This window comes from Anabrus simplex, chromosome 1 (genome assembly GCF_040414725.1).
Source record: "Anabrus simplex isolate iqAnaSimp1 chromosome 1, ASM4041472v1, whole genome shotgun sequence".
Lineage (NCBI taxonomy): Eukaryota > Metazoa > Arthropoda > Insecta > Orthoptera > Tettigoniidae > Anabrus > Anabrus simplex.
Window position 1 is genome coordinate 173,814,395 of NC_090265.1, and position 20,177 is coordinate 173,834,571.

Consider the following 20,177-nt stretch of genomic DNA (forward strand, 5'->3'; position numbering starts at 1 on the left):
ATCTTAGTATTTGCTGTGTTGCGGATCAAAGTTTGGATTATCCGTATTTTACACCTGAAATACCATTGATTTAAGTTTTGTGTGAATTCCTTTCGACTTTCCTGTAAGTAGATAATACCGTACTACCTCACGTGAAATTGGGCATTTACGCTCCAATAGGTTATTTGGGTTCACTATTTGCTGTAATTTTCCATTGAATGACCTTGCCTTTGGTTTCTAATGGGGCCGTCATCTAAATTCACTCAAATGAAATTTGTGTTCTGTTTTGTTTGTGACCCAATAGTGTACAGGATTAGCCTTTTCTCTAATGAGGATTTTTCATCCTCAAGGTAAGTTTACCTTCTTTGGCGTTCTAATTGTATATTTAAAGGAGAATGAGTTAATGGTAGCAATGTGTGCTGAACAGTTAGGGGGATATTTGCGCATTTGTTGTGCAACAGTATTCAGACGTTGCGACTTTCCTTTCCATGCGAATGTGCTTGCCAAGTAGGGTAAGCCAGCATACTGTGGAATATACGCCTGCCGGGTGCTGCAATCCAATATGCAGCAGAGTACGCACCTGAAGTCCGGTTCCATGGCTAGATGATTAGCGTGCTGGCCTTTGGTCACAGGGGTCCCGGGTTGGATTCCCGGCAAGGTCGGGAATTTTAACCATTATTGGTTAATTTCGCTGGCACGGGGGCTGGGTGTATGTGTCGTCATCATCATCATATCATCCTCATCACGACGCCAAAAGTAAATGGTATTCCATATTATACGACTCTACTCTATATATTCTTTTTTTCCTGAGGGAATTTGCTATAAACAACCGAATCTGGTTATGTCTGGCGTTCCGCAGCATCACTCTATGAGGGCAAAATTCCAAAACATGAGAAAGAGTTTCCATCACGTAAGAGAGTTCCTGTGGTGCAAATTTCCGGCACTGCATGTCTGTAAACCATAAATGTAGTTATATACATACAGTATATAGGTATACAGAATATTTGAATCCCAACATATGGAGCCTGCCTTTGCTGGCAAGACGTAGTGTTCAAAGTGTACTGGTATATGCTAGAGCTTGTTTCTTACTTTCATTGCCCTATCTCAGTCTCATCCTTGGCTTTGACACTGTGAAAGATACTGAGATATGAGCAATGCTAGTAACACCATTCCGTATGCAGCCAGTCTCTCTGATGAATGCTGTGAAAACGTAGCTCATAGTCACAATTCGTGCGTGAGTTTCAGTGGACTTGGAAGACAGTACAGTAATAACTTCTGGCTCTGTAACGAAAGAATCGGGAAACCACCTCTGTCCACATTTCCCTCGCACGGCTCTTTAGTGGTGCCTAGGCTATCTGTAACACCTAATGGTGTTTTTGAGGATCAAACCAGCCTTCGTGTTGAGTACTTAGCGTACAACTCATATGTAGAAACATAGACTAAATTACCTCGTGTGCTGTATCGTCCTACGAAAAACCGTTGGGAAACTAAGTGTGAGGTGACAACGGAAGGACTGGAAGGTAAACCTGAAAATTATTTGGGTGCTCATCAGTCGACAGCTTACCAGCTGCATTGAACACAGCTGATGTCCATGATAATTAGCAGTCCCTTAAAAGAACGTATATGTACTTACAGTGACTTTAGGGACACCGCTACAAAGTAGTATGGCAGCTATTGTCCCTATACTTCAATCAAGTCTTAATATTAAGTACCTATAATATTCAGATGAGCCTCCGTGGCTCAGGTGGCAGCGCATCGGCCTCTCACCGCTGGATACCGTGGTTCAAATCCCAGTCGCTCCATGTGAGATTTGTGCTGGACAAACGGAGGCGAGACAGGTTTTTCTCCGGGTATTCCGGTTTTCCCTGTCATCTTTCATTCCAGCAACACTCTTTAATATCATTTCATTTCATCTGTCATTCATTAATCATTGCCCCAGAGGAGTACGACAGGCTTCGGCAGCCGACACATTTCCTATCCTCGCCGCTAGATGGGGCTTCATCCATTCCATTCCTGACCCGGTCGAATGACTGGAAACAGGCTGTGGATTTTGATTCATATAATATTCAGGCAAGAGTTCTTTGAAAGTCGAGTCTTTTAGTCGAAGCTAGAAGTCGGTCTGTTTATTCATTCATTATTAGTGGGAATTTGTAACTAGCCTGAAAAAAATAATAGATATTTTAAAGGAAAAGTAGTCATAACTTTTGATCTGTTTATGTTATGTAAATGAAATTTCGTGTACAGATCTTCCTAGGTTGTAGATGCTTCGGCCACAGCATGAAAAACGGTGTGTCGGTGTGATTATGGTGTGATTCTTCCATATTATGAAGCAGGGCCTCTCAGGGTGCATGCGCGTGGTGCATGCACTGTGCACGGTGCAAAAGACGACTTGGCTTGGTTGACCAGAGTGCAGACCCCCCACTCCTCGATTTGGGGCAATAGCGCTTACTCTCTCTTTCCTCACACCTGTCTCGCTCGCTCCGCCTGTCTCCCTCTGCCCCACTTGCGCCGTAGCGCTCCTAATTCGGGCTGACTTGAGCCGAGTATAGGCGAGTTGAGCCGAGCTTAGCCGAGTAGCCCAGAGACGAAGCGTTGATCCGAGCCATGCCGAGCGGCAGCGATGCACAGTGCACGGAGCTCTTGCGCCTCTATCTGCACGCGTGAGATTTTGGGCGTTTGAGAGGCGCTGTTATGAAGAATAAAGGAAAGGAAATTATGAATAACAACATCACGTTTTTTAAATCATGCCTCCCATGCCATGTGTGTGTTCAAATAAATACTAAACTATCCAAGTTACTGGTCTACTGATTTAAAGAACATTCATAATTTCAAAATTTTAACACATTTCGTCAAAGCTTCGTTTAAAAGGCATTAAGGCTTCTTCAGTACTTCAAATTCCTCTTCGGTCACGGCTGCACAGGAAGGGTTGTACTGAAAGCAACATGGGGACGAGTTGTTGACTCAGACGAATCTCTCACCTTTTCAAAACAGGAAAACGTTTGATGCCCAAAAATATAAAAGTTTCTACATGCATGCGTGGCTCCCGTCATCCAACAGGGTGGAGAGGCGATTATGATATCGGGCTACGTTACGTCTGATGCTGCTGGGTAGTTGAGAATTGTGCATGGGGAGGGAGTGATACTGCCACACGTCACTAAACTCATTTGCGAAAATTTTAAATTTCGCTAAGATAATGTGGCGGCACATAAATAAAAAGACACTAAAAGCTGACTTGAACGACTCAAAACTATGCCGTGGCGTACACAGAGTTAAACACAGTAGAAAATCTATGGAATGTCATGACTACAAGATTGATGAAGTTGAAACCAATGAATCAGGTTGAAGTTCATGTCACCCAGCTGTGGAAAGAGGTGTTAAGGAAGAGCGCCTGAAACTCAGCGCCAGATCGTGTGAGTTAACAGAAAGGTCAGACTGTTCACTACTGATAAGTTGGTTGTAAGTAGTAAACGTCTGTAATTTCATTATATAAATATTTTGTAAGAAGAAAGAGGAGAAGTCGAATAAGAATAATGTACATTTAGGAAGATAGTGAGATTGAATAAAATGAGGTGTTATTCACAGGTCAAAATTTTAATCATGCATCATTTTGCACTCAGATGATCCGGATTAAAATATCCCTTCTTCAAAGGGGCCCCCTAGCCGAGATCGCAAAAGCGAGTTCGATTCATCATGAAGGATATGTGTTAGATTTCCCCAGCAGGAAGTTGGGAAAACTTAAAAATGAGATTTCCATTTCTACAGAAGTGGCCATAAGGTTCACTCACACTATAACACCAGCAGGTTAATTCCTCGGGGGCAAAGGTGGTAAGCAATAGAGCTAACCACTCTGACCCACTTAGTGCCGAGTCACGGATATAGGAAGCCTAGACATTCCGTTGCTCCAAGGACTTTTCTGCTTGCATGGAGATGTCTTTCTTTGGCTATGCTTAGTACTTCTTTCCCAAAGAACAGCTCGAAGAATGTGTTCTATTCCTTCTTTTCACCCATTATCCATAAGATCCTTGTTAAAATCTTTCAAAATTGTTCCACATTTTCCGGGAGCAAACTTCGGAAATTATTTAATATGATGAGCCAAATATGTTACCAGTCACTTCATAAATAACACTCTACAAATACCTGTCCCGTCAGCGCAAAGGAGCAGCTGATCTTATATTTGTACGTACAAATAAACTTTTTTTATTTGCTTTACGTCGCACCAACACAGATAGGTCTTATGGCGACGATGGGACAGGAAAGGCCTAGGAATGGGAAGGATGAAGCCGTGGCCTTAATTAAGGTATAGTCCCAGCATTTGTCTGGTGTGAAAATGGGAAACCTCGGGAAACCATTTTCAGGGCTGCCGACAGTGGGGTTCGAACCCACTATCTCCCGGATGCAAGCTCATAGCTGCGCGCCCTTAACCACACGGCCAACTCGCCCGGTACAAACAAACCTAGTCCGCCGTCTAGTGACATTCAGAAGTGCTTAAGCATTCATCAGAAAATTGCTGAGACATTCCGTTAGAACACATCTATAGCAGCAATAAATACGAGGTTACAAAACAATCACTATGAAAAGGGCTTGCTGCGAATGATAAAGTCAACAAGTCATTCCTCTTAACGCTCACGGCCCCCACGTGGGCCATGGTAACTGCGAGGATTTGCACTGCAAATGGAAAAGAATTTCTAATTCTGACTGTGGTTGTGGTGTTTCTAAGCAGACCATCCATCATATTATCAACGAGTGACCGAGAAAAAAATAGGCTACAGTGGCGACATCAGTGATTTTGCTCATGTGTTTCTAGAGACAATTAGTTACACAGAAAACCTAGACGTAATGATACCGTTTGTTTTCCAAAATCATGTATTGTATCTGTAAAGCCATACGCTAAATAAATAAGTAAAAGTTGATGGTTGCCCATTCTTTGTACATCATCTTAAAACAATAATCACTACTACCACCTGCACAGTATTACGACTTTCTGATACTTTTGTGATTAAAGGGTTTTTTACTAACACCCATATTCAAAATTCATTTAAGAACCTGCTCTCTGGAACAATAAGATATCACTTAGTAATTACATGAAATAACTGAGTATTCTGAGTGTACCGGGTGAGTTGGCCGTGCGGTTAGGAACGCGCAGCTGTGAGCTCGCATCTGGGAGATAGTAGGTTCGAGCCCCACTGTCGGCAGTCCTGAAGATGGTTTTCCGTGATTTCCCATTTTCACACCAGGCAAATGTTGGGGCTGTACCTTAATTAAAGCCACGGCCACTTCCTTCCCATTCCTAGGCCTTTCCTCTTCCATCGTCGCCATGAGACCTATCTGTGTCGGTGCGACGTAAAACAAATAGCAAAAAATAAAATATTCTAAGTGTTTCTAAACGTATAACATTGTGTACCTCATTTCACTACTGGATAGGGTTGTTTGCAAGTTAGGATTCTTTAAACAGGTTGTAGTTTGTGTCCTTTGGAACCTGACTCCTTGCCTTTTGTCCTTGTGACTTACGTTGCTGACGATCTGTCTTCCTATCCTTGCGGGAGATGAGAACATTTCAGAAATATGTGACAACTTCAACACGGCTTAATCTCTACTACTATTCTCTGCTTCAGTTGCAGACGCTATTATGGACAGTACTTTTGGTACTAGCTGTGAACGGGGCACCACAGGCAACCCCTAGCAACTTCAGCCTGTCCCTCTACAGTCACCGCAACAGCACAGGAAACTGGATAATCTCGGTAAATCATGGCATTGTGTGACTTTCAAGTATTTCGTTTAGCGTGTATAAGTTATATAAGAGTAAGGAAAGAAAATAATAATAATAATAATAATAATAATAATAATAATAATAATAAGAAGAAGAAGAAGAAGAAGAAGAAATGAATGAATGAATAAATAAATAAATTTATTATTATTATTATTATTATTATTATTATTATTATTATTATTATTATTATTATTATTATTATTATTATTGATAATATAATCATGGATCAAGCATACCATAACAACCGAAATTTGCACACTTGTTTCATAGATTACAGAAAGGCATTTGACTAAGTGCCAAATTCCTGGCTTTTTGACGTCCTTAGAGTATATAAAGTTGATCCAAAAATAGTGACATTCCTAGCAACTACCATGCAGACTTGGAAAACTACTATTAACCTCCACAATGGAGAAGAATGTGTGATAACTGACCTCATACCAATTAGAAGAGGCATTTTCCAAGGCTATTCCCTCAGTCCCCTATGGCTTTGCATTGCTCTGAACCCACTATCAGACTTACTGAGTTCAACAACATATGGATTCACTATGAAAAATAAGCAAAGAACAGTCTACAAAATTTCATATCTACTGTATATGAATAATTTGAAACTGTATGCTGCATCACAAATTCAACTTGAACACCTTGCTTCAATTGCCCACAATTTCTCCACAGACGTTTGCATGGAATTTGGACTCGATAAAGGTGCTGCTCAGACAATTAGGAGGGGCTCTTTCTCGACACAGGGCATCCACTCTGAAGCAACAGATATCTCACCACTCACAACAAATGAAACCTATCGATATCTTGGACACATCCAATCAGCAAGAATTCAACACCAGGACACAAAACAGGCATTATGACTGACATATATTGAACGAGTAAGACGAATCGTGCGTTCTAAGCTCACAGGTAAAAGCGTCGTTAAGGCCATCAACACGTTTGCAATACCTGTTCTCACATACTCATTTGGAGTCATAAAGTGGACTACAACTGAGTTGAAGGATCTTCAAACGAAAGTGAATGTGTTACTGACAAAACACAACATACATCATCCAAAATCAGCCTTAGAAAGACTCACTCTGCCTCGTTCTGATGGTGATCGTGTATTAATAGACCTTGAGAAATTACACAATGAACAAATTATATGACTAAAGTGCTACTTCAAGCATAAATCAGAAACCTCTGCCCTACATAGTGCAATGGTTGTAGCAGATAACGGTTTTACACACACACACACACACACACACACACACACACACACACACACACACACACACCAATCTGAACACCACGACTTCACTTGCAATGTCATTCTCCACAAATGAATAGAGATCGTTCTGTGGAAAATGAAACCTCTTCATGGACGGTATCCAAATGAGTTAAATCAGCCATATATCGACAAACAAGCGTCGCATGAGTGGCTGACACACTCGGATATATACCCAGAAACAGAGGGATTCGTGTTCGCCATACAAGATCTAGTCATTGCCACAAGGAACTACAGAAAGCATATAATGCACGATACGTCTGTCTATTCAGATCTGTGCCGACGATGTAATACATTTCCAGAAACCATCCAGCACATAACCTCAAGTTGTCAATTAATGGTAAACATAGACTACAAGTACAGACATGACCAAATTGCAAAAATCATTCACTAGAAACTAGCCCGAAAAAATAACCTAATCCATTGTAGCACAGCATATTGGAAGTATTAGTCTTGGAAAGTGAAAATTACAAAATTTACTGGGATAGAAGTATCATTAATGATAAAACTGTTACCTGCAATAGACCAGATATAACTTTTGTAGATAAAAACAAGAAAATCTGCTTCAAAATTGACATAGCATGCCCTAATACTCACAACCTCCAATAAACACATACAGAGAAGATTTCCAAATACATAGATCTGGCCCACACAGATAAAAACCATATGGAAACTCAACAATGTTATCATAATTCCAGTAGTGATTGGATGTAAAGACACTACACAGGAGCATTGAAGCCCTTAATCTCCACCCTCTCTCTTACAGAGAATTACCAAAAGCAGCAATCCTGGCCACTTGCCATACAATAAGGAAGTTTATTGGCATGAACCATCTACCATATACAGGGGACTAATGAAAATCGTCCACTAATAATTTTGACCATTTATGTATAGTAAATATCTCATAAATATCTGTCAAGTTTATATGTCAACAATGTAAGTACTGTATATACTGATATGTATGAAGCATACGTACGTATGTACTAAATAGTACTTCTTCCATGTACATTGTACCGAAGAAGGTCATAAACCCAATTATAAAATTGTGAAATATATAATAATAATAATAATAATAATAATAATAATAATAATAATAATAATAATAATAATAATGCTAGTTACAATGACATTTTCTAAACATTATTCGCTAAAATTATGTTTATGCTTGTAGAGAAGACCTAAATGTACGAACTTAGTCATTTCGTCATTGTTAATTTAACTGTAAATGTACAGAGTGTATCCATGATTATGTTACAAATTTTCCGGGATGACGGAGGACGGCAAATAGATCAATTTTAGATAAAGAACCATATTCCGAAAACTATCGAGTCAAAAGTCAAGCTAAATTCTACACATTTAAGTCCGTTTACCTGCGCAAGTTTCACAATCTGCTCAATTTACAACAAATGTTCGAAATGGCGTCTCCCTGTGGGAATGGAGGCGGGGCATCGCCGCACCAAGTTCTGTCGTACCCGTTCGAATATCCCCAGTGTCATTTGAACAGCGTCCAGGCAGCAGGAATTCTTGCCAAGATATCGTCTTCATTGTTGAAAGGGGTTTGATACACAAGGCTTTTCACGTGGCCCCACAAGAAGAAATCAAGTGGGGTGAGGTCAGTGAACGAGCGGAGCTCAGAGATCTAGACTGCCCTCAACGTTGGAAGCACATCCGTTGACGGACGGACGTTAAACAGCTTGGACTCGAACGTTTCCGGACTATTTATCTCAAATATTTTTTTTTTTGCTATGGGCTTTACGTCGCACCGACACAGAAAGGTCTTATGGCGACGATGGGATAGGAAAGGCCTAGAAGTTGGAAGGAAGCGGCCGTGGCCTTAATTAAGGTGCAGCCCCAGTATTTGCCTGGTGTAAAAATGGGAAACCACGGAAAACCATTTTCAGGGCTGCCGATAGTGGGATTCGAACCTACTATCTCAAATTAATCCATTTACATAACATAACACTTTTGACGCAATGTGAAGAACTTGCATTAACCACAAAAGTGTCCGACTCGTTGGCTGAACGGTCAGTGTACTGGCCTTCGGTTCAGGAGGTCCCGGGTTCGATTTCCGGCCGGGTCGGGGATTTTAACCTTAATTGGTTGATTCCAATGGCACGGGGGGCTGGGTGTATGTGTTGTCTTCATCATCATTTCATCCTCATCACGACGCGCGGGAGTCAAATAGAAAGACCTGCACCTGGTGAGCCGAACCCGTCCTGGGATATCTTGGCACTAAAAGCCATACGACATTTCATTTCAACCACAAAAGTTAGTAAATGACTAAACGACTTAGGTTACACAGATGATGCATGCACAAACAGCATACAACGGTGTTGAATTCGCTCTTCGTGCAGGTAAGAAGAACAGGCCTCAGATAAGCACACATTATGTACGCAGTTCTTGCCAGGAGGGTAACGAAGAGGATATTTTCCGTTACTTAGGATATCATTAATGTAGTAACACCGAAACTAATGCTGAAGTGCAAGCAAGGATAAATGCTGGATGGATGCGAAGGGAAGAGGTAACGGCAGTGTACTGTGACGAGAAAATGCCGATACGCCTGAGGTTGAAAATATGCCGTACAGTTGTTCGTCCAGTCGCTATCTATGAAAGTGAGTGCTGGCCAGTTACGAGACGAGTAGAGCGGTGCTGGTGGTGGTGGTAATTATTGCTTTAAGAGGAAGTACAACTAGGCAACCATCCTCTATTTAACACTAATCAGAGAGAAAATATGGAAGGGAACCGACACTTCGAAAAATGAAGATATCGGCCAAAGGAAGACAAATTCCACAAAGGGCGTGGATATGAAAGACTACCTAGGATTCGAACCTAATACTGTCGGGGTCCAAAGGAACAAGATTCGACCAAGGGAGGTCGGATAAGATAGATGAATGTGAGGAGCCTCGCACAAGTAAGTGAAAGCAATGCCACGACTCAGCTAAATGCCTCATGGCCGACAACCAACGCTCCCAAGTTGAGAGCCCCTGGCGCCGCTTTTAGTCACCTCTTACGACAGGCAGGAGATTCCGTGGATGTCCACAGGGGGAGACGAGTAGAGCACCAGTTTCACGTTATTAAGATGAGTATTGGTCGAAGGGAATCTCTCGCCTTGACCACATTAAAAACGTCGCTATTCGGAGGAAGATTGGGATAGCTCCAATAAATGAGAAAATGCGCCAGAGACGTCTCCAATGGTATGGTCACATCATGCGTGCAGCACCTCACACAGTCACCAACACTGCTTTCCGCCTTAAAGCCAGAGGAACTCGACCAATTGGAAGGCCAAAACAAGGATGGCAGGATGCCATTAACGCCGACTTAAGAGCACTCCACATAAGCGTAATGATGTTTTCGATTGCGGGAAGTGGCGTTCCTTGATCCATCAAGTGGACCCTACACAAGTAGGATAAACACTTACAATAAGAAGAAGAAAACTAATTGCTAGGAGAGGTCCATAAGCGGTTAAACGTGCCTAGGACCTGCAAGGGGCATCGTACTAACACCTGACCGTAATAGTCGGCTTGCGAAAGCCGTAGTGGACTTAACGAATCTCCCGTTACTTGAGACGTTCGGAGTTCAATTTACACGAAAATTTACCAAAAGACAATTGTACAACTATACAACTTCTCGGATTACACAGCTGAAGAAAAGGCGTCTGGGTGACGATTGTGGAGTTTTTATGGTAGGGTGAGACAGAAGATTAAATGATGTTATCGAACCAAGTTGCACTGATCCAATAATTTTTGTCAATTTGTTGGCATTTAAAGTTAAAAACTTCATGATTGTTCCGTATTGAATAGAGAAATAAGAAGATGTACAATATTATAGGGAATGATCCACCTTTCAATACTCCGTAGTAAGTTGAACTAAAAAGTAGTTACAACTTGTTTATTGGGACCGGTTTCAACACATTTCAAGTGTCATCATCAGCCAATTAGCGAAGATCTTAAAACAACTAGTACATTGAACACAGGCAAAAAATTAACATTGTATCATATCGTAGCAATTCAGTTAATGTTCAAAACACAATAATCACAGTCAAGAGAGTAAACAGAACATCACTATCTTGCGCCGAAAACAAATATAGTTGAAGTTCATAAGCAGGTCAAGTATGCACTTATGTAAAGTCGTTGCTAGGCAGGTCTTGTAGGCATTTGTTTCTCCGGCCGAAGAGTAAAAGGTGACGTGAATGAAGTCTTAGGAAAACAGTGTAGGATTTAATTTCGTCAAATTCAAAGTGGATATATAGATTTTAAAATAATTTAAAACGTTAAAAAAGAATAAAGCCAAATAAAAATATATTAAAAAATAGGAAGAAATAATGAAAGAAATACGAGGTTCAACTCGAAACAACTTGCCGTAGTAATTGATAAAGAAATGATAAATAGAGAAAGGGGGTGGGGAACGTTTATTAGAGGGTGGTGATGGTGGTGGTGGTGGTGGTGGTTATTGTTATTAGAGGAAATACAATTGGGCAACAATCCTTTATATAACACTAATTCGAGGAAAAAAGAGGAAGAGAACCGACACTTCGAAAAATGAAGATATCGGTTAAAGGAAGACAAGGGCCACGAAGGGCGTGAAAATGAAAGACTCCCCGACGCTATTAGGTTTGCGAGGGCTAGGAAGTCTTTCATTTTCACGCCCTTCGTGGCCCTTGTCTTCCTTTAACCGATATCTTCATTTTTCGAAGTGTCGGTTCTCTTCCTCTTTTTTCCTCGAATTAGTGTTATATAAAGGATTGTTGCCCAATTGTATTTCCTCTAATAACAATAACCACCACCACCACCACCATCACCACCCTCTAATAAACGTTCCCCACCCCCTTTCTCTATTTATCATTTCTTTATCAATTACTACGGCAAGTTGTTTCGAGTTGAACCTCGTATTTCTTTCATTATTTCTTCCTATTTTTTAATATATTTTTATTTGGCTTTATTCTTTTTTAACGTTTTAAATTATTTTAAAACCTATATATCCACTTTGAATTTGACGAAATTAAATCCTACACTGTTTTCCTAAGACTTCATTCACGTCACCTTTTACTCTTCGGCCGGAGAAACAAATGCCTACAAGACCTGCCTAGCAACGACTTTACATAAGTGCATACTTGACCTGCTTATGAACTTCAACTATATTTGTTTTCGGCGCAAGATAGTGATGTTCTGTTTACTCTCTTGACTGTGATTATTGTGTTTTGAACATTAACTGAATTGCTACGATATGATACAATGTTAATTTTTTGCCTGTGTTCAATGTACTAGTTGTTTTAAAATCTTCGCTAATTGGCTGATGATGACACTTGAAATGTGTTGAAACCGGTCCCAATAAACAAGTTGTAACTACTTTTTAGTTCAACTTACTACGGAGTATTGAAAGGTGGATCATTCCCTATAATATTGTACATCTTCTTAATTTGTTGGCAGTCTACTCTCCATCAACTTTGATTTTCACACCTTTGCCTGCAGGTCGTTTATAGGCGATTTTTTCTTTAGTGAGGTTGAATCGGAGGAGGGTGGACAGGACGTGCTGTGAAGAAAGGAAAGGTGGGGAGGGTTTAACTAAGAGAAAATAATTTTTACCTTGAGGCCTGGATTGGAGGAATCGTACAGGTGTGTTAGGACGATGTATTGGGGATTGAGGTGGATATTCTGTAGCGGAGGGTATGGGTTGGCTCATTGGACTCTGTTAAATTTGTGATATTTCTTATTCTTTTTATTCTCCCTCTTCTTCTGGGATCGAAGTGTGCACTGGTGGTGTGGGCGAGTCCATAGCTAGGCGCAGCTGTGTGGGCTCCTCATCAAATTGAGTATGAGTTGCTGAGCATTTGTATTGCAGATGTCTTGGGTGGTTTTGCGGTTATGGTAGTACGGGGGACATGGCGATTGGAACTGGGCTGATTGAGATATGTAGACATAATAGCGGTGTGATAGGTAACGGCTGCCACCTCAGCCGCTGAGTGTCCAATGGATATGGCACGGGAAATGGTGTTAGTTGTAGTAGTGGTGGTAATTGGGTTGTATGGTGTGTAAGGATACATGTTGATAAGCTGAGATGTTGGCTGGAGAAACTCCGAAGACCTATGAGCGCGTCCTGTGGTGAGACCTTGTACAGAATAGCTTCAGTCCACCTGACAGTACACTTTTTCCAAAGGATATAAACCTTCGTGCCTGCTTGCGGCTTAATAGTCCGCTGGACGGCGAAAGATAACTCACAAAGTGATTTACCATACATCTGTTAAGAATTTGGGCAACAGAAGCAATATTCCTAGGCCACCAAAACCAACCGGAGTTCAGTAATCAATTTAACGAGCACCTTAACAAGGCGTACGACTACACCAATGTCAACTAGTTGACGACTAGGTATTGACAATTAAAAAAAGATCATTTTTAGGGAAACAGGGAAGAATCGGAGGAAACGATGGAAGCACAAGAGATGGGATCGTCCTTAGAAACAAGTATTACTGCAATATAACGGTGAATGGCAATCAAAACTGGCACTATTTTAACATAACACGTGAATAAAATATGGACGCAAGTCGTGCATTCTCAAATATCATACAGAAATGTCCCTCCACAGAAATTCCACCGAAACAAGAGTGCCAAGCACTTGTAAATGAAAAGGGACCTGAACCATGCATGTATTTATTCCAATACAAACTCAACGTGAACTTGGACAGAGAGAGGATGTTGCCCTTTAGATAGCCCACCTCATCCCATCATGGTGGGAAATGAAAGCCTTATTAGAGAAATCAAAGTGATGTACGCATCACACCAACGAAAAACAAAGTTCTGTGGACAAATTATAAGTAACTGTCTTAGCTCATCATACACAAGTCCGTAGTTGAGTTCCTAGATGTTTGGAAAAAGACTGGAGGTAAGAAACTGTGGTCTATGCCCTTCAACCACACCGAAGACGAAGGTGGACTGATTTGGTGGGTGGTTGGTTGGGTTTATATATTAATGTGCACGGATGTTACTGGAATACAGCTGGTTTTTCTCGAAGGTCGAAGAAGCGAGTGACCTAAGAGGTGACGTAGCAACCGGAGAGCCATTCAGTGTGTGCTTGGACTTAGTGAATGCTGGCAGAACCAGGGAGCGACGTCATTGCTCCTGATGTAGCGATGATAGTTCGTGAGGTAAGGTTCTCAGTCGTTATATATTCCCCAGGGCCAGCAAAAATCCAAAAGATTTACAATGAGAAGCTGAATAAAACTGAAAAGACAGAGTGCAGACGATGAATGATGAGGATGATGTAGTCAGCAAACGACAAGAGGCGCTTTCTGGAAGGAGGTGATAATCATCCAACAACTGCTTCTAGAATTAGTGATGGAAGAATAGAACAAGAAATAAACTAGCCAAGAAACAGTATCGAAGGAAATAGATATCAGATGTAATAAAAATGGGATAGGAAGAGCAGAAGGGGAGGTATAAAGGAAAAATCGACCATCCAAATATAGGGAAAGCTGGAATGCGATATAGTGCCATACAATAAATATTTACAAATCAGTTTTACAATAAAAGTTACAATATTATTTAAAAGTGATTATATGTGCTCTAGGATTTACATATGTATATCCCATGAGCGTGAGAATATACTACTGTACGGGAGAGCCCACCTGAACTCGGTGTGGGTGGAGGGTGAGATATGCAATGAGCTATAGGAGACACTAGAGCAAAATTACTTACTTGGAAAAACAACAACGTTTCTTTATTTGTGACACATGGACACTTTTAATTTCTGATGGATTAGAAATTTGCTGAAGTAAAACATTAACTGGAGTTGGCAATGAGAGTATTCGAGAAGGGCCTATTCAACGAGAACGAAATTTTTCTGATTTTCCTAAACCGTTGTACTTTGTGTTTCTTGGAACCTGATTCCTTTTCTTGTAGTAGTTATGAAAATCAAACTACCCGCTCCTGGTCCATCATAAACAAAGTTCGTCATTGTATACAAGTTAACCTTTTTAAATCTCCGTAATCATTGGAATACTCGAGATTAACCTCCTGTAGAACAGAATAGAGGTTATGCAGTCACTAAGTATGTTGCCTACAATGTATAAATGTACATACACAAAACCAGAACAATATGCAACTTCTTGTCATTGATGCCATCACGGCCCCCTACTTATCGACATGATACTGTACAGGCTTTTGGGCTCATGCCGTGTCAAGAAAATAAGGTGAAATCCTTTACGTTTCGCAGAGAACAGTTCTCAGAAGAAATCTCGACTGTGCACGAGAAAGGCTTCTTAAACAATGGCTCGTTAAATTTAGACGTTATAACATAAGTGGAAATGGTACGTTCATTCGTCACCAGATGGCTCCCAGGACGTGGCACAGAGCTAGCGTCCGAAGCGGAAGCTGACCGAACCATCAGAATCAGTCTAAGAGATTCATATAACATATGTACGTAACATATGACATTGACAGGTGTATGACATTGACACAAGCCTGGAATGAAACATCTGGCATGAGGAACGTACGAATTTGGAAAACACCGAAACGAAATAACAATAGTGAAGGGACAGGGAAGGGAACTACGTAAATTCTTAATGGCTGGCAACCAGGTATTACTTAATTGATAGTCGGTGTCCCTGTTGACATTGTTAGGATTTCTGCATATTTCCACAGCTTCCTGTATAATCCTGGACCTATTGACGTCCGAAACGGGGGAGGAGCTTACCGTCAGCTGTTTCCAATATGGCGGCGAGATAGTGACGGGATGTAAACACGACAGTGATCGGGTGTGCGTCTGTAGGATTTATTAAGTGTTCAAAATGTCTTTGGTGTCGTATGCGCAACTGTTGAGAGTTGTCGGAGATTTCATGCGTCCATTAGTGGAAGGGGAAGAAATATTCAAGCGTAATTACTTGATATGTGTAGGTAAAAAGTTTGAAACAGAAGATGAAACTGGTTGTGTTTACAATCATCCCACATCGATTCAAAACAGCACAAAGTTAATGTTGTCTTGAACAAGGGGGTGAAAATGTGAAGTGCAACTGTATATGTAAAGCGGGTTTGTCAGAGAAATGTTACCGCTGACACGCTAATTCACCTTAACAGTTAAGCTACTGTAATTTTCCACTATTAGAGGTTATGGAGTAATTTCTTAGCCAGGTGACGGGGGAGTTACCTGTTTTGTAAACTGTAATCTTGGGGAAGAAAGAAAATAATAATTCTACTAAGTAAATGTTGTAAAGCAAATAAATCTAGGCTTTATACAGGCTTGTGTTGGAACAGCCCACATAAACTTAAATGTTCTTCCATTTTTACCATCAGCACAAAAGTTAGAACTTAGAACCGACAATAATAAGTATAAAAAAATTATAAGTACCTACAGAATATGCAGAGCAAAGTTGGAAAATTATAATTTAAGAGTACTATAACCTCTACAGTCACAGCTGTTTGGGGTTGAAGAATACTTGCTTTGTCCAATTCTACCAAATAATTAGGTTATGGCTTCTAATTTATGATGACCGGGCGAGTTGGCCGTGCGGTTAGGAGCGTGCAGCTGTGAGCTCGCATCCGGGAGATAGTGGGTTCGAACCCGACTGTCGGCAGCCCTGAAGATGGTTTTCCGTGGTATCCCATTTTCTCACCAGGCAAATGCTGGGGCTGTACCTTAATTAAAGCCACGGCCGCTTCCTTCCCATTCCTAGACCTTTCCCGTCACATCGTCGCCATAAGACCTCTCTGTGTCGGTGTAACGTAAAACAAATAGCAAAAAAAGCTAATTTATGACGGCAAAATACTACATATTTTCTTTCATTGATAGAAGTATTATATAGGCAATTTAAATTCAGTGCTTAATTACTATCAGTTAAAGATATTACTCACATGTAGATAGTTAATTTACTGTCTGCTGTTACACATATGAAGAAGTTTACAAAGAGCGGATAACATTCTATGTGCGGCACAGAAGTATTAGGCTACAAGTTTATCAGTATTTTTGATGTAGCTAAATCTTTGTGAATACAAATTAGAGATAATAACTATCAATGAGTACAATAAACAGTACCGGTACCTACGCTGTGGAAAGAAGTCGTCTTCACGAGAATGCAGACTGCGCACTGTCATGTATCGCGCAACGCGTTTTCCAATTGACAGCGCGGAAACCCATCTTTCTCTCTGAACTTTTTGTACAGGAAAGTAGTGACCAGATTTCGCATCCGTTTTATACGATTTGCAACCTTATACAGAGCAGTACCTCCTCAAATTTGACGATTTTCTTTCTGTTTCCATCACGACGTCAATGCTTCGCCATGTAAATATACCTCACCAGTCACTATGTTGCAGCTTCAACATTCTACCGCGTGGCTGCGCCATCCAACTTTTCTGACGTCAATAGTGTCTAGTGCGGGTAAGAGCTCGAGCATCTTGGAACATGAGGTCATGACCCGAAGATAGACCGTGCTTGCCGATTTGTCTGGTTGGTTGAGACGAAAATTAAGTTCATGTTCTTTGATACGGGTACCAATGGACCAGCATGTTTGTCCGATGTGTACCTTACCGCAAGTACAGGGAATTTTGTATACCCTAGGATGTAAAATTGTGGATAATTTGTCCTTAGTGTTACTCAGATTGTGAGCAATTTTAGGGGCGGTGCCAAACACGGTTTTTATATTGTGTTTGTGAAGGACCTTGGCGATTCGATCTGTGCTGTTGTAAATGTAAGGCAAGTAGGCAGTTCCCTTCAGTTCTTCATTCTGTGAGTTTTGCTTGGTCGTTTCTCTGGGATGCAGGGCTCTATGAATCTGTAAATCGCTGTAACCATTACCCTCGAACGCGACTTCGAGCGTGTCCATCTCCACCTGGATATTTGATGGCTCACAAATTCGTCTCGCCCTCTTGGCGAGTGTCGTGAAAATGCCTTTTGTTTGTGCGAGATGGTGGTGAGCATCTGCATGAAGATAGCGTTTTGCGTGGGTAGGCTTACGATAGACGGTTTGTCTTAAGGAGCCGTCCGGTTTTTTTCTTACTAGAACATCCAAGAAAAGAAGGCATCCGTCCGACTCCATCCTCATTGTGAAATTAATTGAAGGATTTTGCTGATTTAGGTGGTTTAGAAACAGATGAAATGTCTCACGGCCTTCTGTCCAGACCACAAATGCATCATCAACATACCTCCACCATATCATAGCTTTGACGGGCGCCGAAGTAACAGCCTCCTCCTCAAAATGATCCATAAAGAAATTAGCCACTACGGGCGAAAGTGGACTTCCCATAGCCACTCCGTCCGTCTGTTCGTAAAAATTTCCACCCCACAAGAAATAGCTGGAAGTCGGGTTATTGACCTCTGGTGGATTGTATAGTCCTAGCCGCTTGAGCACAGGGGGGGCCAAGATTCAGAATATGTTCGACACGCCCACTCCCATTGTGTAGTAAATATTTAAATAATGCATGTAAACATTTCATTTTATACTGAAATAGTATAACTGATGCACGATAATACAAATCTAAAACGTAACCCCCGAATTTAGTTTTTCTAAAGTATCGAGCATGGCAAGAATAGTATTAGAGGAAAATGCATAGTCATGTATAATATACGAGACCTGTTGATATGTAATCAATGAAATTAGTGCATAAATATGTGTACGACGTATAACACTTAAACATAATAGCTGCCTATGTAATCACTCTCCACCTAAGATGAAGAAAGTAATTCTGATTCAACATACCATGGGTGCTTCAACTCAGTGATCCTTGGAACTAAGTTTTCATGTTCATTACGTATGAGACGCCCTAGATGGTGGTGAACCGCAGGTCTCCGAAATGTATAATTTGTAAATGAAAATTATATTGAATACAGAAATGTCATTTACATCATTTATTTTCTCGCAGGTAGATGCAGCAAGGCGAGATGAAAAACTCTCAATCAAATCTCCAAGGAATGTATCTGTTCTTGTTAATCATAACACAGGATCGGATGATGATACAGAAGTTATTCGGCTTTCGTCAGTAGCTATATTTATATCATCTGATGAAAATTCTGGGCAAAGTCCTAGAGCGGAAGAAACAACAATGAAAACAATTGGTAAGAATCTTCTTCTTCTTCTCCTTCTTCGGAGCTTTTGTCCCACAGGCTCACCATGTCACCAAGTCAATGTTTTTTTTCATTTTGCAGAAATAGGGACATCTTGTCAGTGTTGATGTTGCCATCGTTACTTTGGTCTGCCTCTTGGTCGATTTCCCCTAAATTGATGAAGATAATTAGCACTGACTATAATGTTGGCTAAACCACGATGATGTGGCCATACCACTGCATGTGTCTCTCACGCAGTTTCTCGGCAGCTGAAGCAGTGCCAATTTTCCGTGTAATAAATTATTTTGGAATATCTTCAAAGCCTGGCCCCAAGCATGACCGACGTCACCGAATTAGCGCCCCGTCCTCTAGCTACTGCTGCAACAAGTCAGAGACGAGTTGGGTGTGCAAGGCCACCACTACTGTCGCCAGACGGTAACATGCAGCGGTGTAACAACTAGATATGTGAACCCAGAGCTTTCCAGTTCCAGAGAACTCCAGGAGTTTGTCCTCGTCCGAAGCCCTAACTCGGTGATGTCGGTCACGGTTGGATTCAGGCTAGGATGCTCCATCTTGTAAGAAACTGGAGGACACCAGTATGTGTATCGTGGCAAGTTGCATTTTGTGTAACATTTGGTATGATTTTTGTCATAACTGATTCATCCGAAGGAACGTGGGTCCGAATCATCGTCAGGAAGTTGAAAATGTTAAGAAAAAATATGTCCAATTCTTTAGAGAATCGTGGCTCTGAGGTTCACTCAGCCTACACCAAAGAAAGAATACCAGATTAATTCCTTGGAGTAAATGCTGCCTGGAAATGTATTGGTTTCAATTTTACTCTGTCACTGCAGATCTGCCAATACTGCATGGCAGGCAATCTTGTGATTATTGGCAAATAACAATCACCTGCTTCCGTCTCATATTCCATGTACAAGCTTTCTTCTTCTTCTTCCTCTTCTACTTCATGGGACCTCTAAATATTGGTTCCTAATTGGTGTCGACCTCTAAGATCTTTTGCTACCATGTTTCTCCTTCACTCCCACCTAGATATACCTGCTCCCTTCACCAAGCTGCAGATTGTTCTTATTAGGTCTTCTTGGATTTTTTCTCTCTCTTCACCTGGTAGTCTTTGAGTGGAGA

General features: G+C 41.1%; 1 protein-coding gene across 1 annotated transcript in view; it reads left to right on the forward strand.

Annotated features, from left to right (window-relative positions):
• The first annotated feature begins 5,522 nt into the window (after positions 1-5,522).
• LOC136863520 (hemolymph lipopolysaccharide-binding protein-like) overlaps positions 5,523-20,177 on the forward strand; it is a 34,620-nt gene continuing 19,965 nt past the window's right edge. The window contains exons 1-2 of the mRNA XM_067139910.2: positions 5,523-5,717; positions 18,857-19,049. Of these exons, the coding sequence (XP_066996011.2) occupies positions 5,523-5,717; positions 18,857-19,049 (388 nt within the window). The remainder of the gene's footprint in view (positions 5,718-18,856; positions 19,050-20,177) is intronic.